The following is a 25,515-nucleotide window of genomic DNA, read 5'->3' as shown; positions in this document are numbered from 1 at the left end:
CCTCTGCCAGACCCAGACCCAGCCTCTTTCTACTGGGCCACAGACTATCGATCTAAGGAAAGATACCTTGACTGCCAGCCTGGCTTAGTGGAAAGAGCCCGGGCTTGGGAGTCAGAGGTCGTGGGTTCTAATCCCGGCTCCGCCACTTGTCCGCTGTGTGACTTTGGGCAAGTCACTTCACTTCTGTGTGTCTCAGTGACCTCATCTGTAAAATGGGGATGAAGCCTGGGAGCCCCAAGTGGGACAACCTGATTACCTTGTATCTACTCCAGCGCTTAGAACAGTGCTAGACACATAATAAGTGCTTAACAAATACCATCAACGTTATAATTATTTATTGAGCACTTACTGTGGATAGAGTACTGTACTAAGGGCATGGAAGAGGGCAATCCATAATCTATTTTAAAATTTACCTTCCCTTCTAGACTGCATTATATTGTACTTTCCCGGATGTTCTTCATACAGTGCTCTTCAAACAGTAAACACTCAATAATTGACGCAATACAATAGATTCTGGAAGCACTTAGCTGTAGCTATAAACTATAAACACTCAGTACAGTGCTCTGCACACACAGTAAGCGTTCAGTCAGTACGATTGAATGGATTCGGTAGATTCAATCTATGCCCTCAGGGAATTAGTGGATGATGGTATTTAACCCCTTACTATATGCCAAGCAATGGAGGTGATAATAATAATAATTGTGGGTTTTGATACTGTACTGAGTGCCAGTGTAGATAGAAGATAAGCAGATCCCACATGGGGCTCACAGTCCAAGGAAGAGGAAGAACAGGTATTGACCCCCCATTCTGCAGTCAAGGGAACTGAGGCACAGAGAAGCAAAGTGACTTGCCCATGATCACACAGTAGGTAGGTGATGTAGCCGGGATTAGAACCCAGGTCGTTCTGACTCCCAAACCTGGGGTCTTTCCCCTAGGCCAAAATGGCTCTTTTTCTGTCTTGATTCCAACGCTTAGAAGGCGGCTGGCAAAACGGGAATTTTCCATTTGTTTGGAATCCTGAGAAGGTGGGCTGATCCGGTACCCAGAACTTCCATCAACTTCCAAACGAGGGGGTGTTGAGGGAGAGAGAAATTCATTCATTCAGTCGTATTTATTGAGCGCCTGCTGCGTGCAGAGCACTGGACTAAGCCCTCGGAAAGCACAATTCCCTAGCCAACAACAGGCTCAACAGTCTAGAAGTAGAAACAGATACACTTACTCATTCTCTCTCTCTTTCTCTCTTTCTCTCTTTTTCTCTCTCTCTCTGTCTCTCTCCCCCCAGCCCGAAGCCTCTAGACAATAAACTCATTATAAGCAGGGAGAGTGATTTCTAATTCCGCTGTATTATACTCTCCCAAACACTTAGGACTGGGCTCTGCACATAGTAACTGCTTAACAAATACCACTGATGGATGGATTGAAGAAGCAGCGTGGTCTAGTGGAAAGAGTACTGGCCCGAGAGTCAGAGGATCTGGGTTCTAATCCTGACTCTGCCACTTATCTACTCTGTGACCTTAGGCAAGTCACTTCACTTCTCTGCATCTCAGTCACCTCATCTTCAAAATGGGGAATTCAATACCTCTTCTCCCTCCAACTTAGGCTGTGAGCCCCATGTGGGACCTGATTAACTTCTATTTACCCCAGTGCTTGGAACAGAGCTTGGCATTTTGTAAGCGCTTAACAAATACCATTGGAAAAAAAAGTTATATGATGGAATGCATTGATCTGTCTGAGCTTTGGTGGAACATGAAGAGGAGCAGCATGGCTTAGTGGCAAGAGGCCCGGCTTGGGAGTCAGAAGATATGGGTTCTAATTCCACCTCTGTCATGTGACTACTGTGTGACTTTGGACAAGCCACCTAACTTCTCTGCGCTTCAGTTCCCTCATCTGTAAAATGAGGATTAAGACCGTGAGGCCCACATGGGACAACCTGATTACCTTGTATCCACCCCAGCACTTACAACTGTGCTTGGCACATAGTAAGCACTTAACAAATACCATTATTATTATTATTTTGAACTAGTGGCTAGAGCACTGGCTCAGGAATCCCGGCTCCACCACCTGTCTGCTGTGCGACCTTGGGCAAATCACTTCACCTCTCTGGGCTTCAGTTCCCTCATCTGTAAAATGGGGATTAAGAGTGTGAACCCCAAGTGGAACATGGAATGCATCCGACCTGATTACGATGAATCTTCCCCAGCGCTTAGTATAGTGTCTGGCACATAATAAGCACTTAAATTCCATTCCAAAATAAAAATGCATCAGTCTGAGTTGCGCTGGGTCAAGAGGTGGGTCAACCAAGCCATGCTGAGGAAGGATGTTTTTTTTCTCGGCTTAACATTAACGCCTTGGTTGATTTCAAATAGAGACGGCGACGTCACCTGCAACTGTAACGCATGGCAAATCGGTCGACTTCCGGCAAAGCGACAAGTAAGCTGGGGTGTTAGTAAAACGCCGACTGGGCCGTCGCGAGGGGAGAGGGGTCGGGGAGGAGGAAGGGGGAAAATCAGGCAGAATGCGACTCGTCAAGGTGACGGTTCTGCTCCCAAACAGCTCCTGTCCCTTCTTGGTCCGAGCCGCCGAATTCACCCACCCCAAGACCCAACGGGTTCATTCATTCAGTCATATTTATTGAGCACTCACTGTGTGCAGAGCACTGTACCTAGGGACCCTAGCCCCTTTGACCCTCCCCAATTTGGAGCTATCCCCATTTCCCTCAGTCCCTTTTCCCCTTCCACAGGATCTGTGAGGGTAACTTTCCTCTCCCTTTGGTTTTTTCCCGCTTCTCTAGCCCTTCTCCGAATGATAAGGAGGTGGAGGTAAGTGTTTCATCTTTGCTCTTTTTCTTCACCAAGGCTTCATGTGAGGAGCTATCCGTCGTATTTACCGAGCGCTTACTGCGTGCAGAGAACTGTACCAGGTGTTTGGGAGAGGACAATACGACAGTAAACAGACACCATCCCTGCCCTCGAGCTTACAGTCTAGAGGGGGATACGGACATGAATAGAAATAAATAAATGACAGAAATGGACATAAATGCCGTAGGGCCGGGAGTGGGGTATGAATGAAGGGAGAAAGACAGGGCGATGCAGCAGGGAGTGGGAGAAGAAGAAAGGAGGGCTTAGGAAAGGCCTCCTGGAGGAGATGGGCCTCCAATAAGCGGGGGGAGAGTCGTCGTCTGTCGGATATGAGGAGGGAAGGCGTTCCAGGCCGGAGCAGGATGTGGGCAAGAGGTTGGCAGCAAGATAAGCAAGATGGAGGTAGGGAGAGGAGGTTGGCATTAGAGGAGCAAGATGTATAGGCTGGCGTGGAGTAGGAGAGTAGCGCGGTGAGATAGGAGGGGGAAAGAGGATTGAGGGCTTTAAAGCCGATGACGATGAGGAGTTTCTGGCTGGTGCAGAAGCAGGGAAAAGTCAGAGGTAGAAGAATTCCTGCGGCTCTGCCGCCGCTACGCCTTCAGCACGGAAGGTTACTGACCAAAGAACGTCTCAGGTCAATCGGGGACATGAATGGCCCTGCTGGAATCTGGAAAGCTAGATGGAATGAATGAAAAATAGCTGACCAACGTGAGCGCCGATCATAGTAACTGTGGTATTTGTTATGTATGCCGAGCACTGAACTGATCATCAGGTCCCAAATGGGGTTCACAATCTAAGTAGGTGGGAGAACAGGGATTAAATCCCCATTTTACCGATGAGGGAAGTGAGGGCCGGAGAAGTCAAGTGACTTGTCCGAGGTCACATAGCAGACAAGTGACGGAGCCATGATTAGAACTCAGGTCCTCTGATTCCAGGGCCTGTGCTCTTTCCACTGGCCCACGCTGCTTCTCGCTGATCCCAGTTGCCTGCCACCAGTGTGGCTACCAAGATGGTTGGCTGGCAAGTGCTCATTCATTCCTTCAGTCGTATTTATTGAGTACTTATTGTGAGCAGAGTACCTTATCAATAATAATAATAATAACGGTATTTCTTAAGCGCTTACTTTGTGCCAAGCACTGTTCTAAGCGCTGGGGGAGATACAATGTAAGCAGGTTGTCATTCATTCATTCATATTTATTGAGCATTTACTGTGTGCAGAGCATTGTCCTGAGCTCTTGGAAAGTACAGTTCAGTAATAAAGAGAGACAATCCCTGTCCACAACAGGCTTAGAGTCTAGAAGATTTTTTTTTTTTGTTTAGCCATTTTCTTCCCCCATTTAAAAAGGTCCCACATGGGGCTCAGGCTTAATCCCCATTTCACAGATGAGGAAACTGAGACCCCAAGGTCACAGAGCAGACGGGTAGCCGAGGCAGGATTAGAACCCATGGCCTCTTCCTCCTAAGCCCATGACCTTTCCACTGAGCCACACTGTTTATATTATTATCTTTCTTCTTATCATTATTATTATTCCGTTCCCATGTTGATGGAGGAAGGAGTGACAGTTTTGGGCTCATCCATCCCCAAACGTGACTCTGTTTGCTCCAACAGGCTGAGTTTCTTCGGCTGTCCCTGGGCTTCAAGTGCGACCGCTTCACCTTGGAGAAGAGGGTGAAAGTGGAGGAGCGATCCCGTGACCTGGCCGAGGAAAATCTGAAGAAGGAGATCACCAACTGCCTGCAACTCCTCCAGGTGCGGCCCTCTGCTCCTTCCTGACTCAGTAAAGGATAGAGTAATAATGTTGGTATTTGTTAAGCGCTTACTATGTGCAGAGCACTGGCGGAGATACAGGGTCATCAGGTCGTCCCACGTGAGGCTCACAGTTAATCCCCATTTTACAGCTGAGGTAACTGAGGCGCAGAGAAGTAAAGTGACTCGCCCACAGTCACACAGCTGACGAGTGGCAGAGCTGGGATTCGAACGCATGACCTCTGACTCCCAAGCCCAAGCTCTTTCCACTGAACCACGCTGGGCTCAATAAATGCCATTTTTTAAATGGGTATTTGTTAAGCGCTTACTATGTGCCAGGCACTTTACTGAGAACTACTAAGAAAAACGGCACGGCTTAGTGGAAAGAGCATGGGCTTGGGAGTCAGAGGGCATGGGTTCTAATCCCGGCTCCGCTGCGTGTCAGCTGTGTGACTTTGGGCAAGTCACTTCACTTCTCTGCGCCTGTTACCTCATCTGTAAAATGGGGATGAAGACTGTAAGCCCCACGTGGGACAACCTGATCACCTTGTATCTACCCCAGTGCTTAGAATGGCGATTGGCACATAGTAAGCGCTTAGCAAATTCCATCATCATTATTATTAGTATTATTATTATTATTATTAACTGGATTAGCTATAGAGTGAACAGTTTGGACACAGTCCCTATCCCACAAGGGCTCAGAGTCTAAATCCCCATTTTTCTGATGAGGGAATTGAGGTGCAGTGAGGCAAAGTGACTTGCCCAAGGTCACAGAGCAGATAGGTGGCTGAGCTGGGACTAGAACCCAGGATCTGCTGATTCCCAGGCTCGGGGTCAATCCATTAGGTTGCCTGGCTTGATTGACTGAACTCATGGGAACCCACAGCCTCCCAGAGCATCACTCACCGACGACGGCATGGAGAATTTCTTAGAGGGCGATGAGATTACGGATTAATCTATTTTGGTCTACCCTCACCTTCCGGCACCATTGCCATCCCTATTTCAACTAACCCTGTTGTTTAAAAACAAACTCATCTATATAGCAAACTCTTCTTCCTCCCATCCGTCGATCGCTTCGGCGTCTGTCTCTCCCACTCTCGATGATCGTAACGATCATCGTGTGTTAAGCGCTTACTATGTGTCAAGCAGTGTTCCGAACACCGGGGTAGATACGAGGTGATTATGTTGGATAGAGTCCCATACACTGCTCACAGTCTAAATCAGAGAGGGATTTAATGCCCATTTTACAGCTGAGGTCACTGAGGCGCAGATTACTTAAGTGATTTACCCAAGGTCACACAGTAGAAAAATGGTGGAGTCGGCAACAGAACCCAGGTCCTCTGACTTCCAGACCCGGGCTCCTTCCACTAGGCAGCACTGCTTCTCAGCTAGTGCTTCCCACTGTAAAACTCTTAAATTCATTCATTCCGTCGTATTTATCGAGGGCTTACTGTGTGCAGAACACTGTAGTAAGCGCTTGGAATGTACAATTAGGCATCAGATGGAGACAATCCCTGCTCAACAGCGGGCTCACAGTCTAAAAGGGAGGCAGGGATCAAGTCTACCACCCCCACTGTGACCTCTCCCAAGCACATAATACAGCATTCTGCGTTCAATAAATACCACACTGACCAATTTGTAGAAAGCGAGTGCTCTTAATGACGTTCCTCACCTGAGAACACCCGGGAAAGTTCTGCCGGTGAAGCCTTTGAGCCTCCCGTCCCTTTCCCTGGTGTTTTTTGGAGTTTTGTGTTTGTTTGTGTTCAGATCGAGCCACCTGGTCGCCATGAGCGCTTAGAACAGCGCCCGGCACTTAGAACAGTGCTTGGCACATAGTAAGCACTTAACAGATATCATTATCGTCGTTATTATTATTATGGACTTCTTCTAAGAAAGGCTCCTCGCCCTCCCAGCCTTCAAAGGGAAAGGAATGGTTTCGACCGATTCCAGGAATACTTATCACTCTATTAAAAGATCGATCTCCGAGAGGCCTTCCCTGACTGAACCCTCCTCTCCTCTTCCCCCTCTCCCTTCTGCTCCGCCCTGACTCGCTCCTTCATTCATCCTCGCTCCCATCCACAAGGCACAGATGTATCTATCTGTAATTTATTTATTTATCTATTTATTATTGCTGTTAATGTCCGTCTCCCCTTCTAGACTGAGCTCATTGTGGGCAGGAATGTGTCTGTTGTTACAGTGTACTCTCCCAAGCGTTTAGTACTGTGCTTTGCCCACAGTAAGCGCTCGATAGATATGATTAAAATGAATGATCTATCCATGGTATTTATTGAGCACTTGCTATGCGCACTGTACTGAGCGCTTGGGAGAGTACAGTGCAACAAAATTAGCAGACAGGGTTCCCTGCCCCTAATGAGCTTCTAGTCTAGAGAAGAGAGACAGTCGTATGAAGGAAAAAGTCATTTATAAAAGGTGCTGAGAAAGAAAAGGGGGATATGGAGTGGTATTTGGTAGCCACTGGATCCCAGCAGTTTGGATTAAGCACTTTCTGAGGGCTAAACACTGTGCTAGACGGTACTCTGATAATGATAACAATAATAATTATGGTATCTGCTAAGAGTTTACTATGTGCCAAGCGCTGTTCTAAGCGCTGAAGACTGTGAGCCCGTCGTGAGCAGGGAATGTGTCTGTTTGTCGTTCGTTCATTCATTCAATCCTATTTATTGAGCGCTGACTGTGTGCAGAGCACTGTACTAAGCGTTTGGGAAAGGGCAATGCAACAATAAACCGTGACATTCCCTGCCCACAGCAAGCTCCGAGTCAAGGGTGGGGGAGACAGACACTAATAAAATAAATAAAATTACAGAAAAATCTGGAACGCTTCAAGTGCTTAGTACAGTGCTCTGCACACAACAGGCGCTCCATAAATATGATTGAATGAATGTACTAAGACCCCAAGTTCCCTGCCCTCAAGGAGCTTACAGTTTAATTTCCCATGTCTGTTTGCCCCTAACGTCTAGGACAGAGGTGAAATTTAAGAACGATCATTCGTTCATTCAATCATATTTATTAAGCGCTTACTGTGTGCAGAGCACTGTACTAAGTCCCCTGTAGACTATATGCTCCCTGTAGGCAGGGAACATATCTACTTGCTCTGTTATATTCTACTCTCCCAAGCGCTTAGTACGGTGCTCGGCGTAGAGTAAGCGTTGGATGAATACGATGGATCGATTTAATTGATAGTGGCTCGTAGTTCCCCACGGAGATAAACATTTGGAGCGTTGAGTTGCTCACCTCAGTGGATCAGTGGTAGGTATTGGGCGCTTCCTCTGCGCAGAGCAGCATACTGAGCGCTTGGGGGAGGCCAATAAAGTGGCTAATTGCTTCAGGACAGATGACCTGACCGATTTCCTTCTTTGACAGTCTTTAATTCCTCTGTGTGAAGATGATAACCAAGCCCAGGAAATCATTAAGAAGCTGGAAAAAAGCTTAAACTTTCTCAGCCAGTATACCGCCAGGGTTTCCGGGAAGGCAGAGATGTTGGGAGCCATTAACCAGGTAAGTCCTCCTCGGTCGCTGATTCTGCCGATGGAATATCAAAATAATCGTGGTAATTATCATAATAATGTTGGTATTTGTTAAGCGCTTACTATGTGCCCAGCACTGTTCATTAAACCTTAACCGTGCATGAAAGCCCTGGGGTAGATATGAGATAATCACTGCGACGTACATCACCCTGATTCTATTTATTTGCCATTGTTTTTATGAGATGCTCTTCCCCTCGACTCTATTTATTGCCACTGTTCTCGTCTGCCCGTCTCCCCCGATTAGACCGTGAGCCCTTCAAAGGGCAGGGACTGTCTCGATCTGTTGCCGATTCGTCCATTCCAAGCGCTTAGTACAGTGCTCTGCACATAGTAAGCGCTCAATAAATACTATTGAATGAACCCAGAGCTTACCCTACATACGGGAGTCTCTTGGTCTGAAGGAGGGAGAGTGGGGATTTCTTAATAATAATAATGATGGTATTTGTAAAGTCCCTACTATGTGCCTTAATTCCCATTTTACAGATGAGGTAACTGAGGCCCAGAGAAGTGAAGTGACTCGCCCCCACGGTCACACAGTCCTGCGGGCTCTTTCCACGAAGCTATGTTGCTTCCAAAGCAGCATGGTGGATGCGAAGCTCGGGCCTAGGAGTCAGAAGGCCGTGGGTTCTGATCCCGACTCTGCCACTAGTCTGCTGTGTGACCTTGGGCAAGTCTCTTCACTTCTCTGGGCCTCAGTTACATCACCTGTAAAATGGGGATCGAGACTGCGAGTCCCACGTGGGACAGGGATTGGGGCCACCTTGATTTGCTTGTATCCACCCCAGTGCTTAGAACAATGCCTGGCACAGAATAAGAGCTTAACAAATGCCATCATTATTAAACATTCATGGAGAAGCAGCACGGTGTAGTGGATAGAGCTCAGGGCTGGGAGTCAGAAGGTCATGGGTCCTAATCCCGGCTCCGTCACTTGTCTGCTGTGTGGCCTCGGGCAAGTCGCTTCAATTCTCTGGGCCTCAGTTACCTCATCTGTAAAAATTGGAATTAAGACTGTGAGCCCCACGTGGGACAGGGACTATGTCCAACCCAGTATGCTTGTATCCACCCTAGAGCTTAATACACTGCTGGGCAAATAGTAAGCACTTAACAAATACTATTATTATCATTATTATTATTATCAGTTATTAGTTCCAAGTGCATAGATGATGCAGAAGGGAGAGTGAGTTGGGGAAATGAGACTCGTCCGAGAGGCTCTCCATTCACTGATCCCATCGTGTGTATTGAGCACTTACTGTGTGCAGAGCACTGTACTGAGCACTGGGGAGAGGACGATAGAACAGTAAACACACATTTCCTGCCCAAAACGAGCATACAGTCTAGAATGAGTCCTCGTTGATTCAGTCGTACTTATTGAGCGGCTTACTCCGTGCAGAGCACTGTACTGAGCGTTTGGTCCTCATTTTCCCTTCCTCTGCTCTGCATTGACTAGGCACTCGGCTGTTAGCCCCTGTCAAGCACGTGGCTACTCATCCCAGTCCCGGATCACGTACATCTATATTCCTTCGTTCAGTCGTATTTATTGGGCGCTTACCGTGTGCAGAACCCTGTACTAAGCACTTGGGAAAGTACAATAAAGCGATAGAGAGAGACAATCCCTGCCCACAGGGAGCTCACGGTCTAGTGGGGAGAAGACAGACATCGATACGAATTAATTTTCCCAAGCGCCGAGTACAGTGTTGTGCAAAGAGTAAGCGCTCGATAAATACGATGGAATGAATGAACGGAACAGACCTCGATATAAATACATAAAATGACCGACATATACCTAAGTGTCGTGGGGCGGGAAGAGGGGCGATGAGCGAAGGGAGCGAGTCAGGGCGATGAAGAAGGGAGTGGGAGATAAGGAAAGGCGGGGCTTAGTCTGGGAAGGCCTCTTAGAAGCCCGGACTTCGGAGTCAGAGGTCACGGGTTCGACTCCCGGCTCTGCCACTCGTCAGCTGTGTGACCGTGGGCAGGTCACTTCACTTCTCTGGGCCTCAGTTCCCTCATCTGTCAAATGGGGATGAACCGTGAGCCTCACGTGGGACGACCCGATGACCCTGTATCTCCCCCAGCGCTTAGAACGGTGCTCTAACACCAACATTATTACCCTTAGAGTCGACCGGTTTCCCTATCTGTCACTAGCGTGGGAATCAGAAAGATCTGGGTTCTAGTCCCGGCTCCGTTCCGGTCTGCTGTGTGACCTTGGGCAAGTCACTTTGCTTCTCCGGGCCTCAGTTCCCTCATCTGTAAATGGGGATGAAGACTGGGAGCCCCAGGTGGGATAGAGACCGTGTCCAACCCGTTAAGCTGGATCTATCCCGCCCTTAGAACAGCGCTCGGCACATAACAAGTACCGCAGCTGTTATTATCATTCTACCATCGGCCTTTTCCCGCCGTAGACCATAAATTCTCTGCGGACAGGGGTGGTCTCCTAACCCGACCCTCCCGGGGGTTTAGTGTAGTGCGGTGCACACGGTAGGGTGTCCAAGATCGGTTAACCGATGGGGTAATGGATGAATTTGTCCCCGGTAGGAAAGTCGAGTGAGTAAAGCGGTGGAAGTGATGATTCAGCACGTGGAGAACCTGAAGCGGATGTACGCCAAGGAGCACGCCGAGCTGGAGGAGCTCAAGCAGCTTCTCATCCGCAACGAAAGATCCTTCGGTGCCCTCGAGGATGACGGTAAGACCCCGGTGGGTGGCAAGAGCCCGGGCCTGGGGGTCAGCGATCAGGGGTTCTAACCCGTGAGCCCGTCGTTGGGCAGGGGTTGTCTCTCTCTGTTGCCGAACTGTCCATTCCAAGCGCTTAGTACAGTGCTCTGCACATAGTGAGTGCTCAATAAATACTATCGAATGAATGGATGAACCCCGGCTCCACCACTTATCAGCTGTGGGACTTTGGGCCAGTCACTTCACTACTCTGGGCCTCAGTGACTCATCTGGAAAAGGGGGATGAAGACTGGGAGCCCCACGCGGGACAAGCCGATGACCTTGTATGTACCCCAGTGCTTAGAACAGTGCTTGGCACGGAATAAGCGCTTCTCAAATGGGGGTTCTCATCGTGGCTCCGCCCCCTTGGGCTGGGTGGCCTGGGATAAGTCACTTCCCTTCTCTGGGCCTCAGTTCCCTCCTCTAAGAAATGGGGATGAAGACTAGGAGCCCCACGTGGGACAACCTATTATGTAACTCCCACAGTGCTTAGAACAGTGCTTGGCAAATAGTAGCACTTAACAAATACCATCATTATTATTATTATTATTATTATTATTATACCCAGCCCAAAGTGGTTTTTTGGAGAGGCTGCGGGGCCCAGTGGAGTCAGGTGACCTGGGTTCTAATGCCGCCTCCAAAATCTGTCTGCTGTATGACCTCGGGCGAGTGCTTCACTTCTCTGAGAAGCAGCGTGGCTCACTGGAAAGAGCCCGGGCTTGGGAGTCAGAGGACGTGGGTTCGAATCCTGATCCTCCACTTGTCTGCCGTGTGACCTTGAGCAAGCCGCTTCACTTCTCTGTGCCTCAGTTACCTCATCTGTGAAATGAGGGTTAAGACTGTGAGCCCCACGTGGGACAACCTGAGAAGGTTGTATCTCCCCGAGTGCTTAGAACAGTGTTTGGCACACGGTAAGCACTTAACAAATGCCATCATTATTATTCTCTGGGCCTCGGTTTCCTCAAAGGTACAGTGGGGATTACATCATCATCGTAATAATAACAGTAATAACGATTGTGGCATTTAAGCGCTTATTCTTCCATTCATTCGATCGTATATATGGAGCGCTTACTGTGTGCCGAGCACTGTACTAAACGCTTGGAAATCCAATTAGGTAACAGAGACAATCCCTACCCAACGGGCTCACAGTCTAGAAGGGATGTGCCGGGCACCGCAGTAACCGCTGGGGTGGATACAAGCAAAGCGGGATGGAAACGGTCCCTGTCCCATGTGAGGCTCGTGGCCCAGCGGCTGGAGCCCTGGGAGTCAGAAAGACCTGGGTTCTAATCCCGGCTCCACCACGAGTCTGCTGTGAGACCTTGGGCAAGTCTCTTCACTTCGCCGGGCCTCCGTTACCTCATCCATAAAATGGGGATGGAGAAGGTGAGAATGTGGGACAGGAACTGTGAGTTCAACCTAATTATTTTGTATCTACCCCAGCGCTTAGAACAGTGCCTGGCACATAGCAAGCGCTTAACAAATACCATTAAAAAAATCCCCATTTTAGAGATGAGGGAACTCGTTACATACAAACCTGTTCTCCCTCCTACCTAGACTTTGAGTCCCACGTGGGACAGGGACTGTGCCCAACCTCATTAACTCAGATCGATCACCCCAATCTAGGATTGATGGATGGATCGATTGATCTCACTGTATTTTATACAGCACCATCCTACCCCATTTTGACTGATCCGCTGCGGATCACCTGTAAAACGGGGATAAAGACTGTGAGTCCCTTAATAATGGAATAATAATAATGATGGTATTTGTTAAGCGCTTACTATGGGCCAAACACGGGTCTAAGCACTGGGGTAGATACAAGGTAATCACGTTCAACACATCTTGGGACTCACAGTCTTAATCCCCATTTGACAGATGAGGTCACTGAGGCACAGAAAGGTCACACGGCAGACACGCGGCGGAGCCGGGATTAGAACTCGGGTCTTCTGACTCCCAATCCCGGGTTCTTTCCACTAAGCCACGCTGCTCCTCGTGCTTCTCGCCCCTCGGAGGACGGGGACCGTGTCCGACCCGATTTCCTTGCATCCATCCCGGCTCTTCGTACAGTGCCCGGCACACTGCCCGCGTCCGACAAACACCGCAATTATTATTACCGTTATTGTCGGTTGGCACGGCTCCTTTTGTTTCCAAGTGAGAACTGGCATCGAACCAGTTCCCACCTGGTGACGGCGGGCGGCGATGGGGGATTTATCCTTCTGTCCGGGTGCCGTGAACGGTGACTTCATCCGTCGCGTTTCTGCTATTTTCTTCCCCCTCCAGATGACTGTCAAACCAAAAAGCGTTCCGCTTCTCTGAATTCCAAGGTAACTATTGCTTTCCAAGTCACTTCGAAGGTGTCTGTTATATCGTCGTAGTGTGCTCACCGTACCATAAGCGCTCAAAAAATACAACCGACTGTTTTGTAACGTCTTTGGGGCCTAGTCCTGGGCCAAGAGGCCCAGTGGTTTGCCCCGGTGGATTTGAACTTGCAAAAGAATTCAAGTTGTCATGGGCGCAGTTGGGGCCGGGATTGTCTCTATCTGTTGCCGAATCGTATATTCCAAGCGCTTAGTACAGTGCTCTGCACATAGTAAGCGCTCAATAAATACTATTGAATGAATGAATGAATAAGCCTGCCACCCGCGTGCCCTTCGACGATCGAAACCCACAAGTTTAAAAGTCACCTTGGGTCTACGGGGATCATGCCTATCTATTGAGCGCTTACTGCGTGCAGAGCACTGTACTGAGCACTTGGGAGAGGACAAAAGTTCTCCCGCTCTATTGTGTTGTTCCCTCGCAAGGGTTTAATCCAGTGCTCAGCTCACAGTGGAAGAAGCAGTTTAGTGGATAACAATAATAATGTTGGCATTTGTTAAGCGCTTACTATGTGCCAAGCGCTGTTCTAAGCACTGGGGTAAATACAAGGCGATCAGGTTGTCCTATGTGGGGCTCACAGTCTTCATCCCCATTTGACAGATGAGGTAAATGAGACCCAAGGAAATTAAATGACTTGCCCAAAGTCACCCAGCAGACAAGCGGCGGAGCCGGGATTAGAACCCACGACCTCTGACTCCCAAGCCCGGGCTCTTGGCACGCTGCTTCTCAGGATGGAGGATGGGCTGGGAGTCAGAGGACCTGGGTTCTAATCCCAGCTCCACCCCATGTCTGCTGTGTGACTTTGGGCGAGTCACTTCACTTCTCTAGGCCTCTGTTCACTCATCTGGAAAGTGGGGATTGAGACTGTGAGCTCCATGGGGGATAGGAACTGTGTCCAACCTGATTCACTTGTATCTCCCTCAGTGCTTAGAACAGTGCTTGGTACATAATAAGCGCTTAACAAGTACTATTATTATTACTCTTAATAAGCTCCTTGTGGGCTGGGATCGTGTTGTCCAGCTCTACTGTATTGTAATAATAATGTTGGTGTTTGTTAAGCGCTTACTATGTGCAGGGCACTGTTCTAAGCGCTGGGGAGATACAGGGTAATCAGGTCGTTCCCACATGAGGCTCACAGTTCATCCCCATTTTACAGATGAGGTAGCTGAGTCACAGAGAAGTGAAGTGACTCGCCCACAGTCACACAGCTGACGAGCGGCAGAGCCGGGAGTCGAACCCGTGACCTCTGACTCCGAAGCCCGGGCTCTTTGCACTGAGCCACGCTGCTTCCCCCATTCGCTTAGTACAGCGCTCTGACCCAGGGAGCCCTCGGTAAACCCCACCGAGGGATCAGTGGTATTTATTGAGTCTTGGCAGTATATTAAGCACTTGGGAAAATACGGTGTAATAAAGTTGGTAGATGCGATTGATTTGATCGTGTTTATTGAGCTCTTACTGCGTGCGCGGCACTGTACGAGGCGCTCAGCGCAGTACCGTGATCCCTGCCCGGAAGGAGAGACAGACATTAAAATTGATGATCGACTGGGAAAATGAAGTGGAGGATAAAGACATTACATAAGTATCAGAAAAGCGTTAGAAACGTTTTACATTAGAGAAGCAGCGTGACTCAGTGGAAAGGGTCTGGGCTTGGGAGTCAGAGGTCACTGGTTCCAATCCGGGCTCCGCCACTTGTCAGCCGTGTGACCGTGGGCAAGTCGCTTCGCTTCCCTGGGCCTCAGTTGACCTCATTTGTAAAATGGGGATTAAGAGCGGGAGCCTCAAGTGGGACGACCGATGACCTCGTAACTCCCCCGGCGCTTGGAACTATGCCCGGCACGGAGTAAGCGCTTAACAAATACCATCATCATCATCGTAAGTGCTGTGGAATTGGTGTGAGTATCAAAGAGGCGTAGAGGCCCACAGATGATGCAGAGGGGAGGGTGGGGAGGGGAAATGAGGTTTTAATCTAGGAAGACCTCTTGGAGGAGGTGACATTTTTAAAGGGATGTTAAAGGTGAGGTGGGTGACATTGTCGGGTGTAAAGGGGGACAGATTGATGCATTGATTTGCCCTGAATTGTCCCAAGTGTCAAAATGCCGGGAGTCTTCCGTCACACCTTGGCTTTCTCTTGTTCACGCTGGCAACCTCATCAACCGATACGTTCGAATTCTTGGCAACGGGACAGAATGGTCCGGTTCCGGATCTCCAATAGTATTCCACTGCTACCGTTCAAACGTTTGGCAGAATTCCATAGGATTGGTAGAATACCAAAGAAGGTAACTTTCAGGATGCTAATTTAGAGAGTCATTTGTTCACTCAATTGAAGCAGCGTGGCCCAGTGGAAAGAGCACGGGCTTTGGAGTCAGAGGTCAGGGGTTCGAATGCCGGCTCGGCCGCTTGTCAGCTGTGTGACTGTGGGCAAGTCACTTCACTTCTCTGTGCCTCAGTGACCTCATCTGTCAAATGGGGATGAAGACCGTGAGCCCCACGTGGGACCGACCTGATTCCCCTGTGTCTGTTCCAGCGCTTAGGACAGTGCCCTGCACATAGTAAGCGCTTAACCAATACCAACATTATTATTGTTGTTACTATTCTCATTACAATTATAGTTTTCATTGTCGTCATTAAGATCTGACTCCCAAGCCCGGACTCTTTCCACTGAGCCACACTGACCCAGAAGGTCATGGGTTCTAATCTGGCTCTGCCACTGGTCTGCTGTGTGGCCTTGGCCAAGTCACTTCACTTCTCTTTGCTTCAGTTCCCTCATCAGTAAAATGGGGATCGACACTGCGAGCCCTCTGTGGGGCAGGGGCTGGGTCCAACCTGATTTGCTTGTAACCATCCCAGCGCTTACTACAGTGTCTGGAACATAGTAAGCGCTTAACAAACACCACAATCATTATTATTACTATCCTTGGACAAGAGTAACTTGCCGAGCCCCGCTGGTTTAAATGAAGCAGCGTGGCTCAGCGGAAAGAGCCCGGGCTTGGGAGTCAGAGATCATGAGTTCGAATCCCGGTTCTGCCACTTGTCAACTGTGTGACTGTGGGCGAGTCGCTTCACTTCTCAGTGCCTCAGTTACCGCATCTGTAAAATGGGGATTAAGTCTGTGAGCCTCACGTGGGGCAACCCGATTACCCTGTATTTCCCCCAGCGCTTAGAACAGTGCTCTGCACATAGTAAGTGCTTAACAGATACCAACATTATTATTATTATTATTATTTATTCTCCTCCAGGTGTCCCTCTGGCGATAGGCAGGGCAATCACTCACAGGACTACATAAATGCCAGAGACCTAGAACGAAAGATAAGCCAGACGAGCGTACCCATTCTCTCTCAGCTCTCAATTTTAGACTGGGAGCCCTTTATGGGGCAGGGATGGTCTCTATCTGTTACCCAATTGTCCATTCCAAGTGCTTAGTAGAGTGCTCTGCACATAGTAAGCGCTCAGTAAATACTAAGGAATGAACAAATCCCCTTGTCTTTTAACAGGACAACAGTGACGTCGATGGGGTTGAGTTCTTAGCCCGAGTTAAACGTGGGCGGGCCGGATAAAAAATAATCTGTTCTGACGCCGTCCCTGTCCCACGCGGAGCTCGCAGGTTAAGAGGGAGGGTGAACCGGCATTTTAGAGCCCGGGCCTGGGAGTCGGAAGGACCTGGGTTCTCATCCCGGCTCCTCCGCTTGTCTGCTGCGTGACCTTGGGCCACTTCTCTGGGCCTCAGTTCCCTCGTCTGGAAAATGGGGATGAAGACTGTGAGCCCCATGTGGGACTGGGACTGGGTCCAACCTGATTTACTTGTATCTATCTTAGCGCTTCGAATAGTGCCCGGAACACAGTAAGTGCTTAACAAAAACCATGACGACGATGACGATGATGTTATTTTACTGAGGAGGAAACTGAGGCCCCGGGAGGTTCAGTGACTTCCCCGAGGTCTTACGGCAGAGCTGGGCCTAGAACGGGGTCTCGACTTGCACCTCGAGCTTTTTCCCGCCGCCTCCAGAGACTCCCAACCTTACTCGCAAAACTAGTGGCATTTACTGAGAGCTTACTGCATGCAGAGAGCACTGTGCTAAGCACTTGGGAGAGGACACTACCACAGAGTAGATGATTTGAGCCTCGAGAAAGGTAAGAGCTGGGTTCGATCCGATCGTTTCGTATCTGTTATTTTGTATTAGTTTGAATTGTTCTATTGTCCTCTTCCAAGTGTTTAGTACAGTGCCGTGCACACAGTAAGTGCCCAGTAAATAGGAATGACTACCTATCTGCCCCGGCTGTCAGCACGGCTCGAGAAGCAGTGTGGCCTAGTGGAGAGAACCCGGGCCTCGGAGTCGGAAGGACCTGGGTTCTAATGGGGCTCTGCCGCTCGTCTGCTGCTGAGCGACCTTGGGCAAGTCACTTCCCTTGTCTGGGCCTCAGTTCCCTCATCTGTAAAATGGGGGTTAAGACTGTGAGCCCCATGTGGGACGGGGACTGTGTCCAACCCGATTTGCTTGTATCCATCCCTGAGCTCGGAACGGTGCCTGGCTCATAGTGAGTGTTCGATAAATGCCACAGTTGTTATTATCATCGTCATAGGGAGTGCTCAAGAAATATCACAGGTATTATGATTATTATTATCATCATCATCATAACGGTGCTTGACGCAGAGTCAGCGCTTGAGAAACCAATTCCGTAACCGAATGGAAAACCGGAGTCTGCTCTTTGCCCTCGCAGCCCGCGTCTCTCCGAAGAGTCAGCATCGCCACCTTGCCTCGGAACATCGGGAATACCGGAGCTGGACTGGGATTGGTAAGTCATCGTTTCCGGAGGAAGATCGACCGTTTGAACGGACGACCGATTTAGAAGGGAACGGGACTAATGTGCTCGCTCTGCTTTAAAGGCACAGTTACCTCTGATGTCCGGACTGGAAAAGAATGAGCGGTTCAATAGGAGGTCGAGCAGTTGGTAAGTACAAGATTTTCTGTGGCTGTCGTGGGGGAGCTTTTAATATTCAGCATTTCAACGTTTAATATTCACACCGTTTAATATCGACTTTTAAAATTCACCGCCGACCCCTCGCCCACATCCTCCCTCGGGCCCGAAACCCTCTCCCCCTTCGTATCTGACAGCCCACCACGCCACACGAAATCTCTCCCCTCCGGGAAACCCTCCCTGATTTACCTCTCATCTCCCCTCCCTCTTCTTCTTCTGTCATTCAATCGATCGATGGTATTTCCTGAGCACTCACTCTGTGCAGAGCCCTGAATTAACTGACTGGGGGAGTACAATTCAAATCGTAAGCAGCCTGGCTCAGTGGAAAGAGCCCGGGCTTGGGAGTCAGAGGTCGTGGGTTCTAATCCCGGCTCTGCTACGTGTCTGCTGTGTGACTTTGGGCAAGTCACTTCACTTCTCTGTGCCTCAGTCACCTCATCTGTAAAATGGGGATTAAGACTGTCACCCCCCCCCCCAGTGGGACAACCTGATTACCTTGTATCTCCCCCAGTGCTTAGAACGGTGCTTGGCACATAGTAAGTGCTTAAATATCACCGTTATTATTATTATTATCCTCTTTTCTGCCTCGCTTGTTCAGTCATTCATTCATTCAGTCGTATTTATTGAGTGCTTACTGTGTGCAGAGCACTGTACTAAGCACTTGGAAAGAACAATTCGGCAACAGAGGCAATCCCTTCCCAACAACAGGCTCACAGTCGAGAAGGGGGGAGACAGACAACAAAACAAAACAAGTGGACAGGCATCAATGCCAACAGAATAGATAAATAGAATTATAGATATATATATACGTCATTAATAGACTAGAGTAATCAATATGTACATCTATACACAAGTGGGGCGAGGAAGAGGGTAGAGCAGATGGAGGGAGTCGGGACGATGCGGGGGGGGGGGGGGGCAGAGGGAAAGGGGGGCTCATTCTGGGAAGGCCTCCTGGAGGAGGTGAGCTCTCAGTAGGGCTTAGAAGGGGGGAAGAGCACCTGGGTCTATATGCGCTAAGCACTCAGATACTCATTCTTCCCTCATCCCCACCGTGCTTTCGTCCGTATCCCGGTACTCCGATCCTTCCACGAGCCGAACTGCTTTTCATGTCCATCTGCCCTGGGGGGGCAGGATCAAGTCTACCCAGTTGACTGTAGTCTGTTCTCCTGAACAGTTAGTACAGTGCTCTGCACACAGTAAGCGCTCAATACAGACCAACTGATTCATTTTAGAACTGGATGAATATCAATACGTCAGAGGGTACATTTGCTTATTTGAATAAAATGGGACAGGGACTGGGTCCAATCTGATGATCTCCTATCCGGCGCTTAGCTCCGGGCCTGGCACACTGTAAATGCTTAGCAAATGATAATCGTTACTAGTCTTCAAGTAATGGAGAAAATGTATCACCTCCCTCAGTGGGAAGATATCTTTCACTACGAACATCGAGAGAAGCAGCGTGGCCTAGCGGGAAGAGCACGGACCTGGGAGTCAAAAGGACCAGAGTTCTAATCCTATCTCCACTAAATGTCTGTTATGTGACTGTGGGCAAGTCACTTCACTTCTCCGGGCCTCAGTTCCCTCGTCTGTAAAACGGGGATGAAGACCGTGAGCCCCGTGTGAGACAGGGACTGTGTCCGATCTGATCAACTTGATACCCCAGTGCTTAGAAGAGTGCTTGGCACATAGCAGTTAACGAGTACCGTAATTACTATTATTATTGTTACTCTGTGCGTGATAAGCCCTCGATAAATAAATGCGGTTGAATCGAACGAATGAACGCCAGGCGCCGTACTAAGCACTGAGGTAGACGTAAGCCGATCACTTGTCTCCCTCGGGGCTCACAATCCTGATCCCCGATTTACATGATGAGGGAACTGAGGCACAGAGAAGTGTCTTGCTTCATTTCTCTTCTCCCACTCCCTTCTGTGTCACCTTGACTGGCTCCCTTTCTCCATCTGTTGCCGATCTGTACATTCCAAGCACTTAGTACAGTACTCCGCACATAGTAAGCGCTCAATAAATACTACTGAATGAAATACCACTGACTGATTAATAAACTACTAAAAGGATGATGGCTTCAAAGGGACCTTGTTATGACAGAGACCTGAGTCCAAAATAATCAGGGGTATTTACTGAGTGCTTAACAAGTACCATTATTATTATCATTAATAATAACATCGAATGGCAATGCCAAAGCAAACTTGGACTCACTGAGTTTCCCTATGTTAGAGAATTAAGACCTGCAGTAAACTTGCAGTCGTCTTCCCTGACTGCGCCTTCCTTTCCTCTTCTCTCACTCCCTTCTGCATCGCCCTGACTCGCTCTCTTTATTCATCCCCCCCCCCATCCCAGCCCCTCACCACTTACGCCCACAATCTGTCATTTATTTATTTCTATTCATGTCTGTCTCCATCTCTTAGACCGTGAGCTCGATGTGGGCGGGGAATGTGTCTGTCTGCTGTTGTACTGTCCTCTCCCAAGGGCTTAGTCCTAATGCTCTGTACTCATTAAGCGCTCAGTAAATGCGATTGAATGAATGAATTGAATGAATACATGAACCGTCAGGTAAATGACTACAATTTACTTTTTTTTTTTTTAAAAGGCGGATGCTGGGGTCGAAACCAAGAGATTCCCGTCCCTCACTGCAACGGTTCATTAGCTCGTATGACTGGGGAGACAGTGAGGGAGAGAAATGTCAACTAAAGTAAGTGGAAGCCCAACTAGGAGACCTGACTGGAAAAATCGGGAATTGGAGCAGCCCCTTCTGAGAAATTTTCTGGGCTTTGGATCCTATAGCGATCGTTGCCAGAGTAAATAATAATGATAGTATTTGTATAAGCGCTTACTATGTGCCAAGCACTTTTCGAAGCACTGGAGAAAAATAATGTATTTGTTAAGTGCCTACTATGTGCCAGGCACTGTTACTATTATCATTATTATTATTATTATGGTATTGGTTAAGCGCTTACTCTGTTACTCTGTACTAAGCGCCGGGGTGGATACAAGCAAATGAAGTTGGACAGTCCCTTTCCCAAGAGGGTTTCACAGTCTCCATCCCCATTTTCCATATGAGGGAACCGAGGCCCAGGGAAGTGAAATGACTTGCCCAGGGTCACACAGCAGACAAGTGGCAGAGCTGGGATTAGAACCCATGACCTCTGACACTGGCCTTTTGAAAAGCTTAAAAGAATGGGACGGATTCAACTTGTGTATGGTGCCTGCAATGCTGACTTCTAACCTTAGCAGTAATTATTATAATATTTGTGGCAATTGTTAAGTACTTACTATAATAATAATACTCTTGATACTTGTTTAAGTGCTCATTAAGTGCCGAGCACTGTTCTAAGCACTGGGATAAATACCAGGTAATCAGGTTGGACACCTTCCCTGTCCCATATGGGGCTTACGCTCTAAATATGTGTCAAGCACTGTGCTAAGCGCCAGGGTAGATACAAGGTAATTGGATAGGACACAGTCCCTGTCCCATGTGGGGCTCACAGTCTTCACCCCCATTTTCCAGATGAGGGAACTGAGGCCCAGAGAAGTGAAGCGACTTGCCCAAGGTCACACAGCAGACATGTGGCGAAGCCAGGATTAGAAGCCACGACCTCTGACTCCCGGGCCTGGGCTCTTTCCACTAGGCCATGTTGCCAAATTCAAACTTCCCACTAAAATTTGAAGGCCCCCATGTCCACGCCTGCCTCCCTTTTGCCAACTGAGGCCTCCTCTGCATCTCCAGATGGAGAAGCAGCGTGGCCTGATGGAGACAGGCCAGGGCTGAGAGTCAGAAAGACCCGAGTTCTAATCCTGACTCTGCCACTTGTCTGTTGGGTGACTTTGGGCAAGTTGCTTCACTTCTCTGGGCCTCAGTTCCCTCATCTGGAAAATGGGAATTCAGGTTTTCGGTCAAAGACAGTGTCCAACCTGAATAGTTTGTATCTACCCCAGTGACGAGTAGAATGTCTGGCACATACTGAACACTTAAAAGATATCGTATTTTTTAAAAAAAGTGATCATAGTAGGAAAGAATAAAGATTGTTTGTGATTATGATGGTATTTGTTAAGCGCTTACTCTGTGCCAAGCACCGTTCTAAGTGCTGGGGTAGATACGAGGTAATCAGATTGCACCACGTGGGGCTCCCAGTCTTCATCCCCATTTTACAGATGAGGTAACTGAGGCCCAGAGACGTGAAGTGACTTGCCCAAAGGCACAGAGCTGACAAGTGGAGGATCCAGGATCAGAACCCATGACCTCTGACTCCCAAGCCCGGGATCTTTCCACTAAGCCACGCTGCTTGTCCAAGAGCAGTATGGTCTAGGGGCAAGAGCCTAGGCCTGGGAGTCAGAGGGCCTGGGTTCTAATGCCAGTTGCCTGCCGGGTGAGCTTGGGCGAATCACTTAATTTGTCTGGGCTTCAGAGTTGAAGAGTTTAAGAGTTTGGGCCCCAGTTTCCTCACCTGCAAAATGAGAATTCAATACCCGTTCTCGCTCCTACTTAGACTGTTAGCCCCATGTGGGACAGGGACTGTCTGACCAGATTAAGCTGAATCTACCCCAGAGTTTAGAATAGTGCTTGATATGTAGTAAATGCTTAATAATAAATAATACTGTAATAATAAAAAGAGCTAACATTGCCCACTCCCTACCCCCCAAAAAAACCTTCCACCTCAAACATAGCGGGGAAAATACATATTTCCAAATGTGCTTCAATTCTCTGGCCGTATAATGCTGAGAATCGGGGTATGTTCCTTCCATAATCCTTGAAGAAAATGTTCCAATCCAGATTATTTAGTGAGTCTGAGGTAATGATGAAATAGATTCTAGAGTGAAAAGCCTCATTCACCTCATAATCAAATAGCGTGTCCATTTGCATATTAGCGTTCCATTTATACATTGAAATGATGTGTCCATTTGCATATTGAAAAACCATTCCCGTTTGAAGATTGAAATGCCGACGGGAAGCAAAATGGCCTAGCGGCAAAATGGCAGAACCGGGATTCGAACCCATGGACTCTGACTCCCAAGCCCGGGCTCTTTCCACTGAGCCACGCTGCTCTCCAAGCCCTTCACAAATAGGATCATTATTCTAATTGTTACAAAAAGCTTTCCCATTTACATATTGAAATACTGTGTCCATTTGTACTTTCAAATATTATCCAGTTTGGATAGAGCACAGGCCCGGGAGTCAGAAAGTCACGGATTCTCTCCCGGCTCCACTACTGGTCTGCTGTGTGGCCTTGGGCAAGTCACTTCACAGCTCCAGGCCTGTGTTACCTCATCTGTAAAATGGGGATTAAGAGTAAGAGCCTCATGTGTGCCGGGGACTGCGTCCAACTTGATTACTTTGTAACTACCCTAGCACTTAGATCAGTGTTTGGCACACAGAAAGCACTTAACCTCCACTCAGGGTGGCACCTGGAGAGTTTCCAGTCCTCTACCAGTCTCGACCACGGGACGGAGAGTGAAGCGGAGGCCCGTCCGTTCCATTCCTAGCTTGGCCGGCGGCTAGCGAGCGGCGGGCCGTCGGCTACAGGTCAAAACTCCCCCGTGCTGGGCGGCAGCGGCACGGGAGAGAGGAGAGGGCGGAGAGTCGAGTTTACCGCGCGGAAGGCGGCGACGGTCAACCGCTTCCCGATTTTTCCCAAGAAAACGCTCTGGATCCACTGCCGGAACGATGGCAGACGGAGAGCGGGGCCTTCTGGGAGAGAGGCGCCCGTGGTGTCGCTATGGGTCGAAGACGACTCGACGGCATGAGACAGGCGCTTAACAAATACCATGATTATTATTCATTCTCTGGGCCTCAGTTCCCTCATCTGTAAAATGGGGATTGAGACTGTGAGCCCCATGCGGGACAGGGACCGTGTCCAACTGGATTTGCTTGTATCCTCCCCAGTGCTCAGTAAAGTGCCAGGCACATAATAAGCGCTTAACAAATGCCATCGTCACGATGTTTGCATATTCAAGTGTTTGGTACAGTGCTTTGCACACAGTAAGCGCTCAATAAATAGGATTGAACGAATGTTCAAATAGTTCGGTTTGCGTATTCAAGTAACCTGTGTTTGCATAATCAAACAGGGTCTCTGCGTTTTCAAGTAGTGTGCTGGTTTGTATAATAATGGTGGTATTCGTTAAGCGCTTACTACGTGCAGAGCACCGTTCTAAGCGCTGGGGGAGATACAGGGTCATCGGGTCGTCCCACGTGAGGCTCACAGTTAATCCCTATTTTACAGATGAGGTAACTGAGGCACGGAGAAGTGAAGTGACTCGCCCACAGTCACACGGCTGCCAAGTGGCAGACCCGGGAGTCGAACCCATGACCTCTGACTCCCAAGCCCCGGCTCTTTCCACGGAGCCACGCTGCTTCCGATAATACCCCCATCTGCCACTTCAGACTTCCATGACACCTAAACTGTTGTGTATTCCCACTCCCTGTAGTATAACCAGCGTGGCTCAGAGAAGCAGCATGGCTCGATGGAAAGAGCCCGGGCCTGGGAGTCAGAGGTCATGGGTTCGAATTCCGGCTCCGCCACTCGTCAGCTGTGTGACCGTGGGCAAGTCACTTCACTTCTCTGGGCCTCAGATCCCTCATCCGTAAAATGGGGATTAACTGTGAGCCTCACGCGGGACAACCCGATTAGCCTGTATCTCCCCCAGCGCTTAGAACGGTGCTCTGCACATAGTAAGCGCTTAACAAATACCAACGTTATTATCATTATTATTATTAGACTAGTGTGTCCATTCTATTTCCCTTGGCCCCTGGACCAATGGGTAACTTGACAGTGCTCTGCACGCAGTTCGCGCACAATAAATACGATCGAATGAATGAGACGACTCGACAGCGTAAGACAAGGAGCCCAAGCCCTACTTCAGTTGTGCGGAAGGGGGTGTAAATGACGTTTTGAGCCAGGAACTCGGTCCTTGGCATAATTGGGCCTGGATTTTCTCTGCGGCGCCTTCGCGGTTGCCTTAAATCTAACGATCTCAACCTCTGGTCTTTTCAGAGACGAAGAAGACTCCGAACCGGCGGCGGAGGAAGCGGCGGAGAAAACAAGGAAGCTGAGCGCCGCGGAAAAGGGGAGAAATCCGGCCGTTTCTTCCGTGTGAGTTTCCGTGGCCGTGGTCCGGCGACGGGTTGGGTGGGAGAGGGGTGTCGGCCTGAGGAGAAGGCAGCGGAATCATTAAAGGCCGAAACCTCCCCTGCCCTGGTGGGCCCGAGGGGTCCCGAGTACGAGAGGTGGGTGTGAGCTGGGGTGGGGTGAAGACCGGTGAGCATCCGGAGGAGCCTCGTGAGGATGAAGGGGAGGAG

At 49.0% G+C, this 25,515-nt stretch overlaps 1 protein-coding gene across 3 annotated transcripts in view; it reads left to right on the top strand.

Annotated features, from left to right (window-relative positions):
• Window positions 1-25,515, top strand: part of IRAG2 (inositol 1,4,5-triphosphate receptor associated 2) — a 175,307-nt gene that overhangs the window by 146,669 nt on the left and 3,123 nt on the right. For all 3 annotated transcript variants that reach the window (XM_029057324.2, XM_029057333.2, XM_029057309.2), the window contains 10 exons: window positions 2,367-2,430; window positions 2,792-2,819; window positions 4,468-4,608; window positions 7,987-8,121; window positions 10,683-10,830; window positions 13,137-13,180; window positions 17,949-18,023; window positions 18,115-18,179; window positions 20,812-20,913; window positions 25,211-25,309. In XM_029057324.2, the coding sequence (XP_028913157.1) occupies window positions 2,367-2,430; window positions 2,792-2,819; window positions 4,468-4,608; window positions 7,987-8,121; window positions 10,683-10,830; window positions 13,137-13,180; window positions 17,949-18,023; window positions 18,115-18,179; window positions 20,812-20,913; window positions 25,211-25,309 (901 nt within the window). The remainder of the gene's footprint in view (window positions 1-2,366; window positions 2,431-2,791; window positions 2,820-4,467; window positions 4,609-7,986; window positions 8,122-10,682; window positions 10,831-13,136; window positions 13,181-17,948; window positions 18,024-18,114; window positions 18,180-20,811; window positions 20,914-25,210; window positions 25,310-25,515) is intronic.

The sequence above is a fragment of the Ornithorhynchus anatinus genome, chromosome 2, assembly GCF_004115215.2.
Source record: "Ornithorhynchus anatinus isolate Pmale09 chromosome 2, mOrnAna1.pri.v4, whole genome shotgun sequence".
Classification (NCBI taxonomy): domain Eukaryota; kingdom Metazoa; phylum Chordata; class Mammalia; order Monotremata; family Ornithorhynchidae; genus Ornithorhynchus; species Ornithorhynchus anatinus.
The sequence above is the reverse complement of the archived record's forward strand: the minus strand, read 5'-3'. Positions and strand labels throughout refer to the sequence as shown.